At 51.3% G+C, this 17861-nt stretch overlaps 9 protein-coding genes across 9 annotated transcripts; 3 read left to right on the top strand and 6 right to left on the bottom strand.

Moving 5' to 3' along the window:
- Window positions 1-549: 549 nt before the first annotated feature.
- Window positions 550-963, bottom strand: N7482_001772 (uncharacterized protein; the record flags this gene model as incomplete). Its single annotated transcript, XM_056683897.1, has 1 exon — window positions 550-963. One exon carries the CDS (start codon window positions 961-963, stop codon window positions 550-552), a length of 414 nt encoding a protein of 137 aa, XP_056547503.1.
- An 839-nt stretch (window positions 964-1802) lies between these two features.
- N7482_001771 (pentatricopeptide repeat protein) lies at window positions 1803-4001 on the bottom strand (the record flags this gene model as incomplete). The annotated part of the gene is made up of 2 exons (XM_056683896.1): window positions 1803-3239; window positions 3309-4001. The coding sequence occupies 2 exons, from the start codon at window positions 3999-4001 to the stop codon at window positions 1803-1805; spliced, it is 2130 nt and encodes a 709-aa protein (XP_056547502.1).
- Window positions 4002-4364: 363 nt separating this feature from the next.
- N7482_001770 (U6 snRNA-associated Sm-like protein LSm4) lies at window positions 4365-4875 on the bottom strand (the record flags this gene model as incomplete). The annotated part of the gene is made up of 3 exons (XM_056683895.1): window positions 4365-4547; window positions 4623-4814; window positions 4873-4875. 3 exons carry the CDS (start codon window positions 4873-4875, stop codon window positions 4365-4367), a joined length of 378 nt encoding a protein of 125 aa, XP_056547501.1.
- A 518-nt stretch (window positions 4876-5393) lies between these two features.
- hat1 (histone acetyltransferase catalytic subunit HAT1) lies at window positions 5394-7046 on the bottom strand (the record flags this gene model as incomplete). The annotated part of the gene is made up of 4 exons (XM_056683894.1): window positions 5394-6309; window positions 6363-6627; window positions 6695-6970; window positions 7028-7046. The coding sequence occupies 4 exons, from the start codon at window positions 7044-7046 to the stop codon at window positions 5394-5396; spliced, it is 1476 nt and encodes a 491-aa protein (XP_056547500.1).
- A 209-nt stretch (window positions 7047-7255) lies between these two features.
- On the bottom strand, window positions 7256-8438 carry N7482_001768 (uncharacterized protein; the record flags this gene model as incomplete). Its single annotated transcript, XM_056683893.1, has 2 exons — window positions 7256-8149; window positions 8226-8438. 2 exons carry the CDS (start codon window positions 8436-8438, stop codon window positions 7256-7258), a joined length of 1107 nt encoding a protein of 368 aa, XP_056547499.1.
- A 1123-nt stretch (window positions 8439-9561) lies between these two features.
- N7482_001767 (RTA1 domain-containing protein) lies at window positions 9562-10595 on the top strand (the record flags this gene model as incomplete). The annotated part of the gene is made up of 3 exons (XM_056683892.1): window positions 9562-9742; window positions 9805-10349; window positions 10410-10595. 3 exons carry the CDS (start codon window positions 9562-9564, stop codon window positions 10593-10595), a joined length of 912 nt encoding a protein of 303 aa, XP_056547498.1.
- Window positions 10596-11519: 924 nt separating this feature from the next.
- N7482_001766 (uncharacterized protein) lies at window positions 11520-11765 on the bottom strand (the record flags this gene model as incomplete). The annotated part of the gene is made up of 1 exon (XM_056683891.1): window positions 11520-11765. One exon carries the CDS (start codon window positions 11763-11765, stop codon window positions 11520-11522), a length of 246 nt encoding a protein of 81 aa, XP_056547497.1.
- Window positions 11766-13122: 1357 nt separating this feature from the next.
- Window positions 13123-14732, top strand: N7482_001765 (uncharacterized protein; the record flags this gene model as incomplete). Its single annotated transcript, XM_056683890.1, has 6 exons — window positions 13123-13228; window positions 13278-13442; window positions 13493-13768; window positions 13825-13892; window positions 13942-14324; window positions 14381-14732. Coding segments are annotated over 6 exons (1350 nt in total), but the record flags the coding sequence as incomplete, so codon positions are not given.
- Window positions 14733-16234: 1502 nt separating this feature from the next.
- On the top strand, window positions 16235-17570 carry N7482_001764 (Mn(2+) transporter ATX2; the record flags this gene model as incomplete). The annotated part of the gene is made up of 3 exons (XM_056683889.1): window positions 16235-16284; window positions 16366-17331; window positions 17387-17570. The coding sequence occupies 3 exons, from the start codon at window positions 16235-16237 to the stop codon at window positions 17568-17570; spliced, it is 1200 nt and encodes a 399-aa protein (XP_056547495.1).
- Between the last annotated feature and the right edge of the window lie 291 nt (window positions 17571-17861).

The following is a 17861-nucleotide window of genomic DNA, read 5'->3' as shown; positions in this document are numbered from 1 at the left end:
AGGACATGGATTTTGTTCAAGTCACTGGCCAAATAAGAGACCTGCCGAGCTCCATGAGCATTGAATGACGCGGTTACGCGAAGGGATGGTCGAACTGGTTTGTTGGCGATACGTACGGCTGACTGAGGCGCAGCCGATGATGTCACTCCGTCCCCCCTTCATGGCTATGGCTGGAGGCTTATATTTTTAGCGTGCAGAGCTATGAGCTAAGTCGGACACATGCAAGGTACATGTCCATAAGAGTATTTGATCATCTGCTCTTGATATTGTACAGACTAGGTATGCCTATGTGCAGGGATTTGTGAGCCGGCTCTTGTCCAAGCGCGGTAAGCAGTGACGCCCGAGTTCACATCCATCCCATATCCCAATTTCAACATTCCCCTCTTAAACGCCGGTCATTAGGGAGAGACATACGGGCTCTGGGCCCGAGGACGTGGTCATCAATTACAGACGCCCCGGAGACCTCCAGTGTTCATCCAAACATATTAAAGAAAAAAGAAATCACGGCCAGAAATAGGAGCGGAACAGGCCATTAAACAAGGGGGCCGCCTAGGCAACGCCGTAGAAGACGTTGGGCGTGATGAGGAAGGCTGTGGTGGTCTCGGTGACGTTGGCACTGCCGGCCTGCCAGTAAGTGGCCTCGGAGTTGTACTCCTCCTCAATGACGTGCCACTCGTGCTGGACCTTGACGTTCCACTTGGGGTTGGTTAACGGACTGACAGCCGCGGTGATGGTGTCGTTAGCGCAGGCGGTTGCATTGGGAGTGAGGCCCTCGCAGTAGGTGCTGAAGCCGGGTGCGTTCTCCGACTGGGGAGCGCTGATATTGAAGCGGTATGCACAGCCGCCCGGAGAGCAGTTGAGTTCGAAGTTGGTGCAATTCCAGGTGGAAGCCTGACCGTCGGGGAGAGCGCTAGTGAGGCTTAGGGCGGAAAGCAAGACGGGTATGAGAACGGTGAATTGCATGACGATTATCCCGGGGGTTTATAGATGGAGAGAGGATAATGTACGGAAGTGGAAGGTTCTCACAGACAGGTGGAGAGAAGGAGGGGACTTGTATATCTGGCAGGGGAGAGTGGAAAGGAGGAGGTTGGAAGAAGGTGTGGAATGGTAGAAGGGCCGTACGGAGAGAAAGGCCGGAAGGAAAAAGAGTTGGGCGTCCCGACAGCCACGCCCTCCTCCCTTTTACCCACACCCGCACTGTTCTTCAGTCTCCACTATTTTACCCTTCAACCACTCCCACTCCAACCGTTGGACCCCCGTTCCACCAAACGGCCGATCGCTGCTCTCTCACTATCCGTAGTTCGCGCATTGACGCCAGTCGAGTTACAGATAAGTAAACACCCACCTGGGACCCAACTCGTCTGGCCCTCCTATCCAGTCTCACTGTCTAACACGTCCGAACGCCGATCGTCCCCCGGGCGTTTCAGCTGTTCGGGCGACTCCGGCTATTTTTAGGCGGTGGACCCTGATGGAGCAACGAGAGCAGGCCAGTGGTTCGCAGCGCCAGATCTGGGGTCGACTGGGTCGAGCGGAGAAACGAATCGGTTGGCGCCAAGCTCGGCAAAAGGATGGAGAAACTAATGGATAGAATGCGTGATGGGAGTGATTTTTTGGACTCAATACAGGGTATCGTGGGAAATATGGTACAGTCATCCAAGACCATCATGTCCGTCGCATACCAGAACGTCCCCTTCCTCTAGCCGGGGTGGGCCCCAGGCACCAGAGTGGCAATACAGCAGGATCTCGCAGCTCGCAGCCGAAACCGCTGTGTCGAGAAAACCTCTGATAGAGCGCTGTGGTTTCTATTCGCCCGCCTTGGACGGGGTAGGGCCTGGGTCACTACTGGTCTTGTCCACCTCGTCCACCTCATCCACCTCCTTGTCAGAGTCCAACTCGGGGTTTTCCGCAGCCTCCGGGTCCATGATACCCTTGGCAGCGAGTCTTTCCAATGCTCGCTGTCGACGTTTCTTCTGCCGTCGTCTTTTGTTATGCGCGACTCTCTCCTCCCGACTAACCTCGCGGTGAGGGCGGCCAGGTGATTCGGGTTCCTGGGCCCTCTCTGTACCCTGGCCGGGGTTTGCTTCCTCCTTGGGTGCATCCGCATCCTGGATAGAAGGATGATACTGCAACCGCAGCGCATACTCGCTCACGGACTGCGAGCAAATGCTCCGGATTTCCTCCTTCGCCTTGGCACTGACTGTCTCTTGCCGCTTGGATAGGTCTACCAAGTACATCAGTGCGGATTTGTAGTTACCCGCATCAAGGCACATCAGGATGATGGTTTCAAAGGTGGCGGCATCCGGGATGACGTTCAAAGTGGCCATTTCTTTGACCAGGAATATGCCAGCGTCGCGTTTGCCCGCCGTGCGACACATCCGGATCAGCGTGTTGTACACCGGGCGATCGGCGCCTTGGGGACACACCGTGTGGAGTTCATTGTAGAATCCCACAGCGTCGTCCACCACCGACGGGTCATTTTGCGCATCGTGTTCACACAATTCCGCAATGACGCCAACACTCGCAAGGGGAATGCTCTGGTTTTCATTCCGTAGCCGCTTGAGGATCTGCCACGCTTCCCGGCGGTCCAGTTTACTCTGGATCATGTATGCGAGAATGGGTTTAGTCGACGTTTGATCGATCCGGTGGCCAGATTCGTGCATGGTAGAGAGGACCCCGAACGCAGCGGGAAGGTCCCCTACGCCCACGTGGGTTATAATAAGCTGCTCGTAATCCTGCGGGGTCGGCGAAAGCGTGTTCCGGGCGAGGTATCGCAACACCGACTTGGCCAAGTCAATGTCACTCATGCTGGCAGCCAGTCTCAAGACATTACTACACCAATGACTCGGCAGGTGAAGGTAATCTAGTTCCGCCATGCGCCACCACACAAAACGCGTCGTCTTATAGTGCTGCGCTTCAATTGCGGTGTGCAGCACATGCGTCCAAAGCTGAGGCGTCATGTCATGACCCTGGTTAACGCGGATCTGCATCAGGCGAAGCACTTCGTCGAGTTCGTCCATATCACAGAGATAGTAGATAATTGAGCTGTGCAGCCAATCCTCCACATGGATGTCCTTCCGCGCCATCAAGGCTACCTGTTCAAGTACCATCTCAAATTGGTGCTCGCGGAGAAGACCCGCCACCACGAAATGCCATCCATCTGGGCTGAGGGATAACCACCGGTCTCGAAGTTTTTGGAGGACTTCTTGGCGGAGCGCAAAGTCTGGATGCACAGCAAGAGCCTATACCATGAAAAACTTAATTAGGAAACCTTCCTCACATCAACTGTTTTGACCTGGGGGTTTATGTACCTGTAGCGCAGCATGTAGTGTTCCCGAGTCCGCCGCAATCCCCTGTTCTTCCATCTCCTCCAGCAGACTCCTCACAAACATCGGCGAGCCCTTCATCGGGTCTGAATTCGCCAGTATAAGCGCTTTATAGTGCCGCGCAGACGGCTTGATACCCCGGTCCCGTACCAACGACCGCACGATCTGTGTCGCGCCCGTAATGTTGGGTTCCTCGGCCATTTTCGTTTGTAATAGTGTCTCCAGTTGTTCATTGTTCATCTGGACAAGATGGTTGGGCACTCGGGGCCATTCGTTGATTGATCTTCCCCGCCATGTCAAAGACGATCGTCCCTTCTCTGGCGATATTATTTCCCCATCTTCGTTCTCGTATGTGTTCTCAAGATTGGAGCTATCGTGTTGGTTCTCCACCGGCTCGCTGGCTGACAAGGTGGATTTGGAGAAGGGTGTAGGTGAGTTTCGCGAATGGTCATAACCCCGGGTGTCTTCAAATTTACTGCGCGTGTCGGACTTGCTGGCATTGGTGCTGTAGCAGCGATGCGGCGGAGGCGCCGCAATGCGGCGAGCTGGCGGCGAGCATCGCCGTGAGCTGAGCCTTCGCTGCTTCAATAGGGGATTGGGGCGGGTCAGCGCCAATGGGGTAAATGACGGACATAGTGAGTACCACAGTCCATCAAAAACCAATGCCCGCCGCGACATGTCGAGCTGCGTGTGGACTTGGGAAACTTACATCTAACGCCCACGATCCGACGAAACTGTGTCATGATCACGTGATTGGCATCGATGGTCCCTGGACCATTCAACAACGAATTGAATAGATCGGGATTACGCAAATAAGAGACAAGTATCGATTTCAGGATGTAATATTCGTTGATCGCAAGGCGACCAAAAAGCCCAGTTCCCACTGAAAAATACAGAGCCAGATACGCCACGGCCATGCTCGTCCAATCCGATCCTATGGGACCTCCCAGCGAGCGACCTTACCCACTCTCTGCTGCAGGGTATCTCATTATCTTGTCCTCTCTTCCCCAGTTATGCAAGTCATATATCCTGGAGGGTCGCTCATAATCCTCCACGATCACCCCCACCACGTCCTCCTCGGCCCCGACCACGGCCACCACGGCCGCCACGGCCTCGTCCGCGGTCACCATCTCGCCCATGGCCGCCGCGGCGGTTCTGTGGTTGGTTCTGTTGCTGTTCTTTCACGAGCTCGATGATTTCGTCGGGGACGCGGAGGTATTTGATCTGGATTGAGGTTAGCGGACTAAAGATGCATTACGCAAGTGCCACCCTGGTGCGGGCGTGCGGGTAGGGACGTACGTTGTTGCCGCGGATATACACTTCGGGCAGTCTGAAGAACTTGTCGCCCTCGGGGCTGGTCTGCACAACCTCGCGCAGGATTAGGTTCATCCAGTTGTCGCAGGTGACTAGGTGGCCGTTTAGAGTCTCGCCGTTCTTCAGCTCCACCAGCATCGGGTGGCCCTGTGCGGCCGTAAGGAGGCCGAGAGGCAACTTATAGAAGAAGATATTAGCATGAATTGTAGGTGCTTGCAAGCGATGGAGTGATTACCATTGCGAACTGCGTCGAGGCGTAGGAGTCGCAAAGGTGGGAGGGTTGGTCGGGTAGTGCGCAAGCGGTAATCGGTGTGGGCAGCACACAAACTCGCAAGTTATGAGCGAGTCAGTTGGATCAAGATTGGTGCGTGACCAATGAAGGGGGCCTGGCGGGGTTATCTGGCGCTGTTGGAAGTAGCAATGGCTGCGCCTGAGCTCCGCTGCAGCTGTGACGGAGGCTGATGCCCGGAAAAAATGATGTGCCGAGAGTCCAGCTCGGGGATGCTCTGTGCGGTCTACCTGCTCTCAATCATCCACGAGACTAAGAAAATCTTAAATTTATCAATTTTGACAGAAAATAATGACTTTAAAAAGTGCTGAAATAGAATCTTAATGACAGCATATTAGATTACATGCAATCTAAAAATGGTAAAATAAATATTAAAGATATTTTAGCTATCAGATTTGTCAACTAGGCCCAATACCTAGAGCTACCACTATCGAAACAATGCGGACCTTTGCCCCGAGGCATTCAATCTACACCTTGGGGCGCTTGACTGCCTCGCTCACGTTTTCTTCCTCGTCTTCGTCATCCTCGACGGCAAGTTTGCGCTTGTTACGGGGGCCAGTAGGAGCGGCAGGGGCGTCGTCCTCAGGTTCTGGCAAGCGACCCTTGACCGCATTCAGTGTGATCTCGTATCCTTCCTCCACATTCCGAACTGTGTCATCAAGCTTCTCCACCCGGTCAAGCAGTTCCAACTCCTGCAGTAACTCCTTGTGCTTTTTGAAAAGACGCTGCTTCGTAAGCATACGCCACCAGTAATATCGTCGATCATCCGGGTCATCCGCTTTGGCTTTTTTAATTAACAGGCGCGCGATATTCGCGCCTCCAGCCAGACGGTGGCTCGGAGGAATTTGGCTGAGGAGGAACATCTCCAGGATGTGGGCGAATTGAGTAGCCTCGATCTTAAACGAGGTGCGAATGTCACGCAAAACATCGGTAGGGATCAATTCAGCGGTTGGGACAGAGCTGAGGCGCTGTTTGCGAGAATAGGCCCCGTTGGGGTCGGGGTTGAGGTTGACTTTGCGCTTGACGAATTCAGGCTGCAGAAGACAGAAATCGGCCGTATCCCGCAGAGCATCGAAGCTCTCGTTTGGATCTTCAACTGTCAGCTCAACGATTGTAGGATCGGCGATGCATGAGGCATGTATCGTGGTATACAGGTGGGTACCGTGACCCGAGCGGTGGTGTGAAGGAAGGATGAGGAATTGGGCGATGCGAAGCCGGGATGGGAGTTCCGAAAGCTTGATTTCGGGGGGCGGAAATGCATCATCTTTGACGGCGGGTGTTATAGTGCGGTCTCTCTGGTAGAGCCAGTATCGATAGGTGGTGGCGTATCCCACGATAGAGTAGGATGAGGCGGTCGGTGTTGGGGGTGTCACCTTCTCGTATCTATGCTGGTCAGTCCAGAATACCAAACGGAAAATGACAGCTAGGGCCCCTACACAAAATATACTGTCCATCGTTCCAGAGTCCATTCTGGATCGTCTGTCGCTAATGGTGTGCCAGCTTCGATGAATAAGGACACCAAGATCTGTGCGCGGTCGAGAATGCGTCGCACATCGGGATCCGCGAGAGATCCAGCCCAAATTTCATAACTCCTTTCGTTTGCCTCGTAGCTATAGACCAGCTTGCCGGGAGGAGTGAAGTCCTTCGCATTGGAATCGTCCTGGACGGCGTTCTCGTAATCAGGAAGGTTGATCAAGGCCTCTGTTCGGGAAATTTGCCCGTCATTAGCCAGCGACTTTTCCATCCATCGAGATCCACCAGAACTCACCTTCCGGGACAAATGGCTTTAGAGAACCGAGAAGGTCCGTCGCAGCTGTGTCAGCTACCGCCTTAAATCGATCGTCGTAGGAAATGTGAACATGAGGGCGGAGGTCGTGGGCGGCAAAGCGTAGGCGGATGATCAGGCCCTTATATCCAAAGATCTGCTCCTCATCGCCAAAGATGGGGTAGGTGAATTGGGGGTGAAAGGTCGACAGAGTCTTCGGCTTGGTTTCGCCCGGCTGCACAACCGTGATATGGAGCGCATCGTTGGCGTCACACGACCCTGGGACCAATTAGTTCTGCTATCGCGCCGGAGAGTATCGAGACCCGATCGCCTTACAGTCATCCTCAAGCGCCATGATAAATATGGGCGGAACGAGTCCAGCTGGTGAGTTACAGAAGATGCGAAATGACAGGAAGGAGGCGCGTCTGACCGCGTCGGAGGCAGCTTCAGTATTACCTAATTGGGCCTAGCGGGCTTTCTCAGACGAGCGATTACATGCAGCGCTGCAGACTACCAAACTTCTCTTCCCTCAATTTGTACATTGCTTTCTTCTCACAGCTGTCCCTATTTTCCGGTCGTTAGTTCTTTCATTTTGCGCTCGCGGGCTTGGTTGAGCATGGGAATCGTCTCCAAGGCTCGCCGTATGCCCATCGTTTCCCCGATCCTCTGGAGCGTCTCAAGCACCCATTCGTGTACTTCTTTGGGAGCTCCAGCAGCACCCCCTGCAACCGCCAGTGGAAACATCAACATAAACACTCCATTCAGTGGCGGCAAGTGCTTCAGCCCTCCAAGTGGGAGCCGACAGGCAAAGACACCCATTTGACTCGCCGCACCAGCGCAAATGTATGTCGCCATCCGCGAAATCGTGTCCAGCGCTCGCTGTCGCCGTTGGAGATCATATAATGTCGGGGTTTCTAATCTTGATAAATACAATGCGATCATCTCATTCACCATCAACCGCGCCCAAAAATAGTGGTTGAGGATCCTTGACGCCCACATATCGTTATACAGCAGGTACTTCCCTTTAAACGTGTTGTGCAGGTCGGTCGACTCATTCAAAGAAAACATCCATTTCCTGGGAAGCTGGTTCTCCCAGTTTTCTAGTTCTGCGTCGCAAGCCTGTGCAGAGCCTGCAGTCGTTTCTGGGTCGGGATTTCGATGGTGTTGAATGGAAGAGTGTAGCTTCATGAAGCGGATCAAGATACCGACCAGGCGGACTGCGGGCGCCACATCCGGCTTTACACTGGGGACGCACCCGGGAGACCAGTCAAGCAGATCGGAAGGTATTTCCCCCTGGGTCAGGAAATATCTGACAATCAGAATGAAGTAGAACTGCAGTTGAGGGCGGGGGTGGTCACTCTTCATGGCATCTTCAAAGCTAGTTTGTTTTGCCAGCGCCGCCACTCCATCCAAATGGACAATCCAGGAGTCAATTCTATTAGGTGTGCAACAGACCATCTGCCAATAACAACCAATCAGTCATGCAGGTGAGGGGGGAAGAGATGGTTTGCAGTGAGTGGGTTATAGCTCATACCTCGTACAGACTTAACATTAAGATGATTTTGAACGTCTGATTCACATTTGCACTCTCGGGGTTCTCCACCGCCCTCTGGACGACGTTAATGGTCGCCACATACTTCTCCCGCGCCGCTAGCGACAGGGCGCGGTCCTGCGTGACATTGGACATAGCGGCTAGTCCAACCGAGACGACTGCATCGCGCAGGGATGACTCCCTGTGAATGGCCATTATGAAGGGTGACGTCTCTAAAAAGTCTCCTGCTAGCCCAGAAACTGCAGTGACAAACCGATTGAAAAAAAAGTTCAGTCCTTGGTCCTCCACACTAGAGGGAACCGCCGCCGGTATGGTAGGGACCCATGTCACTCGAGTCTTTCCTGTCTGGGCTACACATTTCGATTGAGAAGAGACCAATCTATTGGCCAATGTGCCCGAGCCCTCATCCGAGCTGTCCGAGCTATCCAAAAGCCTGCGGCGGGCCTCCGATTTCGCCTTTGCAACCGCAGACCGGCGGGCCGTCTTGTCGTTCTCGTCGCGGAACAACAAAGACGGAAGATCGCGATAGCCACCACATGGTTTCCCCGCCCGCTTGCACTGCGAACAGACAGGCTCAAGATGGTCGCACTAACCCCCAGATGCTCGTGTTAGATGATGGGGTTCAGTCCGGGATCTATCATGTTATAGCTCGCATTGGAACTTGCCTTGATCCGCCTCTCCCGACAACTCTGGCAGTTTTTGCTCGGGCGACCGTAAAATGGCATAGTTGTTCGATGCCTCGGTAGCACAGATCATCCCCATTTCTCTTAAATTTTTGGGGGCTCAAAAGGTGCAAAATCAATCAAGGGAAGCTGCAGAGATGCCGAGACGTACAGATTGCGCCGCCGCATCGGCGAGGCTCCACCTTGTCAGACGTGGAGTCCGCGGGCCGCTGATAGGTGACCAGCTACCCTATTAATATGGGTCCGCTTTCCCTAATGGGGTATCTGTTTCGCTGACTTGTATGAAGTAGAGCATTAGCGAAAGAAGCCGGAAAAGCGTTGCAGCTTTGACGCTCCTTGTCGTGGGAGCCTAAAAAGCTCTGTCAGGGTTGTAGCTTATTTGCTGATTCCTGGTTGACAGGCCGGCCTTAACATCGATGGCGTCCCATTTCCATAGTTGTAGCGACGAAATCTTTGCCTTTTATGGAAATGTGACGCTTCTATCACATCAAAATACAGCTCTATCGAATCCGCGTCGAGATTTCGATTTTTGAGTCCAGGATATAAGTGGACACCGTCCCACTGCCGTGGCTGTATACTTTTCTTTTCATCCTTAACATCTGAACAACCCTACATAATTGATAAATACGAACATCATGGTCTTGGAGGCCCGCTCCCTTCCCCAAAATGGTGATACCTCATACTACCGCTATAACCCCTCATTAGCGGCCGCCGTTGTCGCCGCTGTTTTCTACGGCCTCGCTTTTAGCGCCACTTTCCTGCTGTGGATCAGATATAGATCCTGGGTTTGGATTGTCATGGTCGTTGCTGCGGCTAGTAAGTATATTATTTCTTCTGTCAAATTAGAATATCGACTTCGATACTAACATAGCTCAAAGTGGAGGCAGTTGGCTACATCGGACGATGCATCTCAGTACAGAACGTTACAGAAAAGTCTATCTATGCCCTTCAATTTTCCCTTATAATCCTTGCACCGGTTCTCATGGCTGCTTGCTGCTATGTTCTTTTCAGTCGCATTCTTTTCCTGGTCGTCCCCAGTGAGAAACGATCCTTCCGACTGTGTTGGGTACCGCCGCGGTTCATTACCCCCATATTCGTTGGCTTTGATATCGTTGCTCTTCTTCTCCAGCTGGGTGGTGCGGTGATGATTACTTCGGTAGACCCTGGAGACGTGGATGGAGCCGACAAGCTTGATCGGGGAAAGCATATTGCCCAAGCCGGTGTCATTATACAGTTGGCCGCCTTCGGTCTTTTCTCATTGGCTGCTGCTCGCTTCAATTTCACCTCGAAGCAATTTTTTGCGACTATGCGCGAGCGGTACGAAAGATTCGGAGAAAAGGACTATATCATCGATGGTATTGCGAAGAACAGACATTGGCCGGCGCTATTACGGGTTGTGAACCTTACTTCTCTGTTAATATTGGTGAGTGGATTATATAGTCTACGGGATAACCTCAAACTAACCATAATATGACTGTGAAAGGTCCGCTCGGTCTATCGATTGGTGGAGTTTACTGAAGGCTCGACAGGGTACCTCAATACTCATGAGTGGGCCATGTACGTCTTTGACGCATTGGTCATCTACCCTTGCATCGTTCTCTTCATATACTGGCATCCTGGAAGGTATTTGCCGTATCTGGGTTTCCGTCTACCTAAGCACACTCGCTAGAATCTAGGGCTGCATTTTGGGCGATGATTTCAGGGGGAGTAGTTCAAATTCACTGAGAGTCTTCTATACTACTTAATGATATGTGTTGCACTCAAAATTAACATCATGACTTCTAGGAATCGTTCTCTGCGAGATACTACTATAAGCAGCTATTTCCCGCCGTAATTATAAAAAAAGCACTAACTCTTGCATTCTGGCCTAGCTCACCGTTCTCTTGCAGCAAGGAAACCTACGACTCCCTATCGGCGATGTTTATTAATACAATGGTGTGTGATAACAGGTGAAAGTTGTTCGAATTGACTCAATTCAACCCCACCCACAGTCTGGAGAGAGGAGTACCAACGATTTGATCAGATTAGTGGCCGCTTCTACAGCGAGTTTGAACTGGCATCCTTCCCTGTATATCAACCATGCATGTAATGATCAGCAAGCCTGAAGGTCTGCTTCCCCGCTCACGAGTTCTCGATTTCCACATTAAGGCTGATGGTCATAAGCGACGGATTGGCACTATATCGCGCAGAACTTGCGGCTCGTACTAGACCTTGCGGTGAGTACCCATATTCACAATCAACTGATATATGATAGTGCCCTAAACAGAGCGAACATCGCATTCCTAGTCATGGGTATATCTGACGCAGCTGTCACAAAGTGAAGATCTATGCCTAACGTGGCTGGCGTCGTCGGTGGGAGAGGTGAGACGCTGTGGTGGAGCTCTCGTTTGGTAACTACATGACTGCTGGCTAGCGACCTCTTGAGGGGTAGTTGACTTTCATTTCCGCAAGAAACCAGCGTTAAAATATTGCTTCGACTAATTATGGTGGGATGCAACGAGGTCATCACGATTGGGGTATTTGTCATGCACGCCTAGCGAAGTCATATGGGTATAGCGTGTGGATTTCCGGCATTTCACTTGAACGTTCACGGTTAGACGATGGGCGGCGCTTCATCTCCATTGAGTCGTGCAGAAGCATTAGAACCGCTATTACGAAGACTGGCCTCGCAGTCACCGCTACCGGAGTAGTTGTCGTGTTCTCTTTTGAGATCAACAATGTCGTTGATGAGCCTCGCGTCTTGCCTGCACAGATTCTCAGAGACGGTGTGACTATTTCGCGAGGCGTTGACTAGCTGTAGCCTTTCCAATATCAATCGTCCGCCAATCGTGGCGAGCATGTTGTGTCTCGTCTAGGACAATATGTTGTCTCAGCGGAACGCCCCACTAGAGGCCTTGTCGTTGAGTAGTTGATGGAGTTGTTCTGGGTGACAACTGTCTGGATATTGTCCGAGGAAGCCCCCATATTTATCCATGTTGGCATGGAAAGCACTGTGGTATCGCGGTCAAGGATTAAATATTTGGGCATATCTACGACCTTTGTGTGCGGCTGAAAATACTTATTGTCTGACATTCCTATTTACATAGGCCACTATATAGTTAGAACTAGGCATGCGCGTCCTCATTCGCTCGGCGGTATCTCAAATAGGGAATCTCTAGCCGACAGAGGGATTAGTTTACAGAGATCGCCCTACGATCCACTCGTTCCTGCCTTTCTTTATTCCGTCCTCAGAGGTTGTGCGGTCTTGTAATCGGAGTACAGTTAAACATGCCCACTGATACACTCATATTATACTTAAATGATCATCATAGCTAGCTACATTTTCGCGGTTCCGTCGCCTTGAATGGCTGTGTTCCTTGGCGGGGGCCAGACAACCTTTTGGTTTAGCCTGGTCTTGAACCGGCTTTATCAAATTCTCAATCAGGCTCCCCATCTCTAGTTAGATAGTCATTACAGGGTACAGAAAGTATTAAAATAAAGTGGCTAAGGAGGCCCAGTAATTCCAATAGGAACCATCTAGCTATCGCTTTGTTGCATGGGGAAGGTCACTCCCCATGTTGGCAGACTCATTTTATCTTTTCTCCCTGTTTTTCTGTGTGTGCGGTATGAAACGCAGGGGGATTCAGACTGCAACACTAGTACCAGTTTGCAAACTGGATGATGAGATTGGAATAATCAGATCCAAAGCTACAAAGCGACTGAGTTTTTCAGACTTTGGGTCTAGGGAACTAGAGATCTACCTCGTGTGATTCCAGATAAATCCGCATCCAAGCCGGGTTTTTCTTCTAAATAGCAATAGTCCCTATGAGGCTGAACCTACCCTTGGATCCAAGCAGAGATAATCGGGCATTTCCAACAATAAATGTGGATACCCGTAGCATGTTGCCATGATTGAAAAATTGGAACGGATAAACTTCCCAATCTAGCTTTCACCGGACGGGGCAATAGTATTAGGGCTCGTTTCACTTGACCCGACTTACGCAAGAAACCGATTACGATGTAATGCATGGGCCAAACAAAAATGCATAGAGCGAGAAAACTCAACGCCATCGTGCGAAATTGATAAACTAGAGCTGTGGAGATCCTAGTTCTAGCCCGCCCACGCGAGACAATGCTCCACGCTGCTCAGCTCATTCATACCGAACCGAAACAAAAGCCAGCGATATCCCATGCAATAGATGTTATCCCTTACAGCATTTTTCAACGGCGTGCTTGCAATTGTCCCTCGCTGCTATGAGGTCTTGTCGGTTTTTATTGATCGTGTTGGCTCTGCTAGTAGTTGGGCTGCACGCGACAGACTTGGTATCAAATGATAATATCCCTGCTTGCGCGGTATGAACATTTCCTAAAGACCGTTTCAATATATTGCTGACAACTCATGGCAAGATCGCCTGCGATGAGCAACTGTTTTCTGACTGCTCATTCAACAACACTTCATGCTTTTGCGCCAGCAGTTCGCGTCCCTCCTCGCTGTTGGACTGTGTCTCGAGCAACTGCACAACAAAGGAGTATTTTTGTAAGTTTCGTTTTTGTATGATCGACAATATCCTAGCCTAACTATCTCAGCTACATATAAATTGTATGAGAAAGAATGTGACATCACCCCACTCCAAGGCCCTCCCATCATTAGCGCCTCCACGCTGGTTCCTTTTATCTTGGCAACATTTTTCTTTATTGCGAGAATATTGGCCAAGAGCAGTGGTCTTGCAGGTGGGTGGGGATGGGACCACTATACTATTATCGTTGCATATGTAAGCTATTCTCTTTCCTCAATGTGGTATGGGCGGGTTCTAAAAGACTCGCAGATACTAGGCGTTGCCATCTACGTTCTAAACGTCTACAGTAAGATAACTTCTTTTCCATCTATATGTACCCTTTAACGGGAACTAACAAGTCAGGGATCCATTTCGGCTTTGGCCGCAATATCTGGGACGTGCCTTTTCCTACCATCACCAAGTTCTACCAGGTTGGCTCTCCCCTTGCGGATCAATGGGGTTTGATTCTAACAGAGGCAGTGCTTCCAAGCCTTCGCCGTGATGTACAAGATCCAAATTTCTCTTGCAAAGATTTCCGTCTGCCTATTCCTCCTCCGGATCTTCCAAACCCGCTCGTTCCGATACCTCGCATACGCGCTCATTGCCGTCAACGCCGCCATCGGCATCATCTGGGCCTTTGTGGACTCCTTCCGCTGCGTGCCCACCCGTCTGATGTGGACTGGGTGGACAAATGAGGAATCTGGGAAATGCATTAACTTCATCGTCTCCATATTGATCAATTGTCTAGTCAATATCTTTGTCGACTCAGTCTTGATTCTAATGCCGGTATGGGAGGTGGCCAAATTGCAGTTGCCTCTGCGAAAGAAGCTTGCTGTGGCATTGATGTTTGCCGTGGGGTCGGTGTATGTATCCAGTCTCGCTTTCTGCATCTTCTATGCATTGCTAAAATGGATGCCAGACTCACAATAATCGCCGTTATTCGAGTCGTCGTCTTCTGGAATCACCGATGGGGCATCAATCAGACTCTGGGTCTCTACCCCTTAATCCACTGGTCCATTATCGAAGTCCAGATCTCCGTCATGTGTGCCTGCTTGCCTGCCTCCAGAGCTCTCATTGGCCGCTGGTTTCCTGGCTTGGTTGGATCTGCGCGCCGAACGTACGCGTCGCACACAAAGAAGGGTTACAACAGACATACTGGAGGCAACAGCAACATCAACATGTCTGTCAGCTATTCTGTAAATTATACAGCTCGATCGGGAGCAAATAGTGTGGCAGAGTTGGTTGATCTGGACACGAAGCATCGTTCGTGATCTTTGTTCATTTTGCAAGGTCGCCCAAGGATAGATCAACCAGACGGACGCAGGCTTTGATGCCGTAAGGTCGGGAAGCATGACTAGTCTTGTTTTATATTATAATTGCACGATAATGATGACAGAAAGATCAAGCGACGGTGGGAGCATGAGAACACTCAGGGGAGGTCTCTTGATTATAATCCTAAGAAAGGCCGATTTGACTTGGGAGATGGCGAGTATATCTGTGATGAAATGATCTACGGCCGTGTGGCGAAGGCTAGTCAATGGCTCGGCGACTGGATTCACTACAAGCACTTGTATCACGAGCGCGTATCGATCCGACCGGTATCTGCCTTGAAAAAGTGACCTTCTACATGCGCCAAACAATCCTGTCAGATGTGCAATTCCGCCTTTCCTTCTATCTCTCGCCCAAGAAACATTGCTAGTAGCGAACTCACAACTGTGCGTCTGAAACCGGGGGCCAACAAGCGAAAGACACACAGTGAATTGAGCTATCCAGATCTAGCTAAGGACAGAAGGAGAGAAGGAAAGGAGAAGGAAGCGAAGGCATCACAGGCGGTACCCATAGCGCCGTTGAGTACCATTCACTTGCAAAATAAGCTTTCTGTGTCACAGACAGACACACCATATTTTTCTTTCGGGCTGGCCTGTAATATTAAAGCCTGCGTCGGTCCACGATTTGATCGAACATAGCGTTGGGAGAATGCTAGATCTATCTAAATTTGATACCGAATATCGTGAGCGATCAGAGGACCTAAAGAAACATTACTTGACTAGCTCGTGGTTACACCGAGTTTATTGGATGATAATTGCTCTTGACAGCCTTGCCGCCGATCATCTCGGATTCGGATGTATAGAAAGTGGCGCCACGTCCACAACGAGGATTCAGCCAGAATAAAACAAAACGTGAGGATAAGCATCGGAATAAAGAAAGCGTGTACCCGGGCCACAAGTAATTGTCAGAAACATTTTTCGATGTCAACTTTTATGGTAATGTAATCAGTAACCATCAGACAAGTATGAAACTTTTGAGGCCAGATCGTTTGGTCCGTTTGCGCTGTGGAGTAACGATCCTTCTTTAATGCTAGATAGCATATTCCAGAACCACCCACAGAAAACTCTATGTATGATTCCCATTTGAAAATGATAAGCCAGGCCAATCTGGAAGCGGAGATGAACAAGCAAACATTGCCATTCTTCGCATGGAGGGCCCGCGCCAAAGTTCTTTGGCGGTGTTTTGATCCAAATTTAGCGGGCGGTACCTGAGGAACTTGAGGCCGCGTGGGTCCCCGAAGTCTCGCCATCTGCCCTCCTTCTCCTTCCCCGGCCGCCCTCTTCATTTGCTCTCTGCATTCTCACCCGAATCCTCGCCCTAGACTCCCATCTTGATCGGGCGACTCGCTGCAACCCTGATACACCCACTATCCGGCTTGGACACCATGATTGATGTTCTGTAGAGCTGGTGGCATAAGTGCGAAAGCTCGGGACAAGAGGACACCATGGAGGGACTCTTCACTTTGCTCGCTCTGAGCATTGTGATGGCAATTACGTGAGATACTGCTGCCAGTTGGATTGCGCCCGGGATGGATCTGAAAGAGGCTAACGTTTCCTATCCATTCCACTCGTACAGGTCCTTTGTTGTCGGCTCATTACCTCTTGCCTTTACATTGTCCCCCTCCCAGCTGCGGTTAATATCCTCGATTGGCATGGGAGTGTTGGTGGGCACATCTTTGATCGTTATTATCCCTGAGGGCATTGAGACCCTCTACAGCGCCAGTTCTGTTAGCCGGAAAAGTCTCAGCACCCGTGCAACCAATGTCGACTGGGCCTCGCAAGGGCTAGTCTCGACACATATACAGAGTGAAGGTAGCGATGCAGCAACATCACCATCCAGCACATCTGTTCCCTTCCTCTCGCTCGATAACGAACGGATATTACCCCTCATCGGTAGAGACGCAGCTGTGGAGGAATCGCAAGTGCTGAGTGCACGGAAGGACGAAAATTTAAGTGAGAAGCAGAAGAAGGAGAAGGAGGAGGAAGAGAGCTCGCCACATGCCTGGATTGGCGTCGCCCTCATTAGCGGGTTCATTCTGATGTACCTCATTGATAAACTCCCCGAATTCGCATCTCCGACCAAACCTGAGCGGCAACCATATCATATCTCCCTCGACAACCTTGGGTCCGGCTTACGGCGAAACTCCTCTCCCATGCGCAACGGCGGACTCCTTGATGCTGGTCACTCGAGTTCCCGGCGCGGTCACAGTTTTGCCACCACAACGGGCCTGGTGATTCACGCCGCGGCCGATGGGATCGCATTGGGGGCGTCCAGCTCGGACACCGGGCTCAGCTTTATTATCTTCCTGGCCATCATGGTGCACAAGGCGCCAGCATCCTTTGGTCTGACCTCGATTCTGCTGAAGCAGGGACTGTCGAGCCGGACTGCGAGGGCGCATTTGCTGGTGTTCAGTCTGGCTGCCCCCGTCGGGGCGCTGGCCACTTTTCTGTTTACGCACATGGTAGGGTCTTCCAGCGCCGACGAGACTGGCTCTCAGTGGCGGACTGGAATGCTCTTGCTTTTCTCCGGTGGCACCTTCTTGTAAGTTACCTGCCCCGTAGGTGCGTGGTTTGTTTTGGTGCTAACGGCGGCTTAGGTATGTGGCCATGCACACGATACAAGAGAATGGACCAGGTTCGAGCTCGCGGGAGGTGCCTGTGAATGGCTACGGTGACTCCCGCGACTCGCAGAACGGCTCGGACAAGTCGATGCGTGACTTGATCGCCTCCGTGCTGGGCATGATCCTGCCGCTCTTCTTGCAGCTCGGACATGCCCATTAAGCTTCTCTCTCATTTTCACCTTTCGCATTGCATGCAGCTCATCAGCCACATGAGCCATGTATGACGATCTTTTGTCTTTTTCTGGCCATTTTGACACTGCGACGAGAATGATTCGGGGCCATATACCCTCTCTGTTTGGCGATACTCCTTGGACAGCCACTGGCTTTCCGCTTTCTACTTTTTTCTCTTCTACCTTTGTTTCTCTGCGCCGTTTCGTTTTCTTACTATTAGGTATCTGGTCGGAGGATGCCCGCGTCGTGGAGGACTCTAGATATGCTTCTCGCTCCGTTT

Source organism: Penicillium canariense (assembly GCF_028826845.1).
Source record: "Penicillium canariense strain IBT 26290 chromosome Unknown utg000001l_segment0_segment0, whole genome shotgun sequence".
In the NCBI taxonomy this organism is placed as follows: domain Eukaryota; kingdom Fungi; phylum Ascomycota; class Eurotiomycetes; order Eurotiales; family Aspergillaceae; genus Penicillium; species Penicillium canariense.
This window is presented reverse-complemented; position numbering and strand designations above follow the sequence as displayed.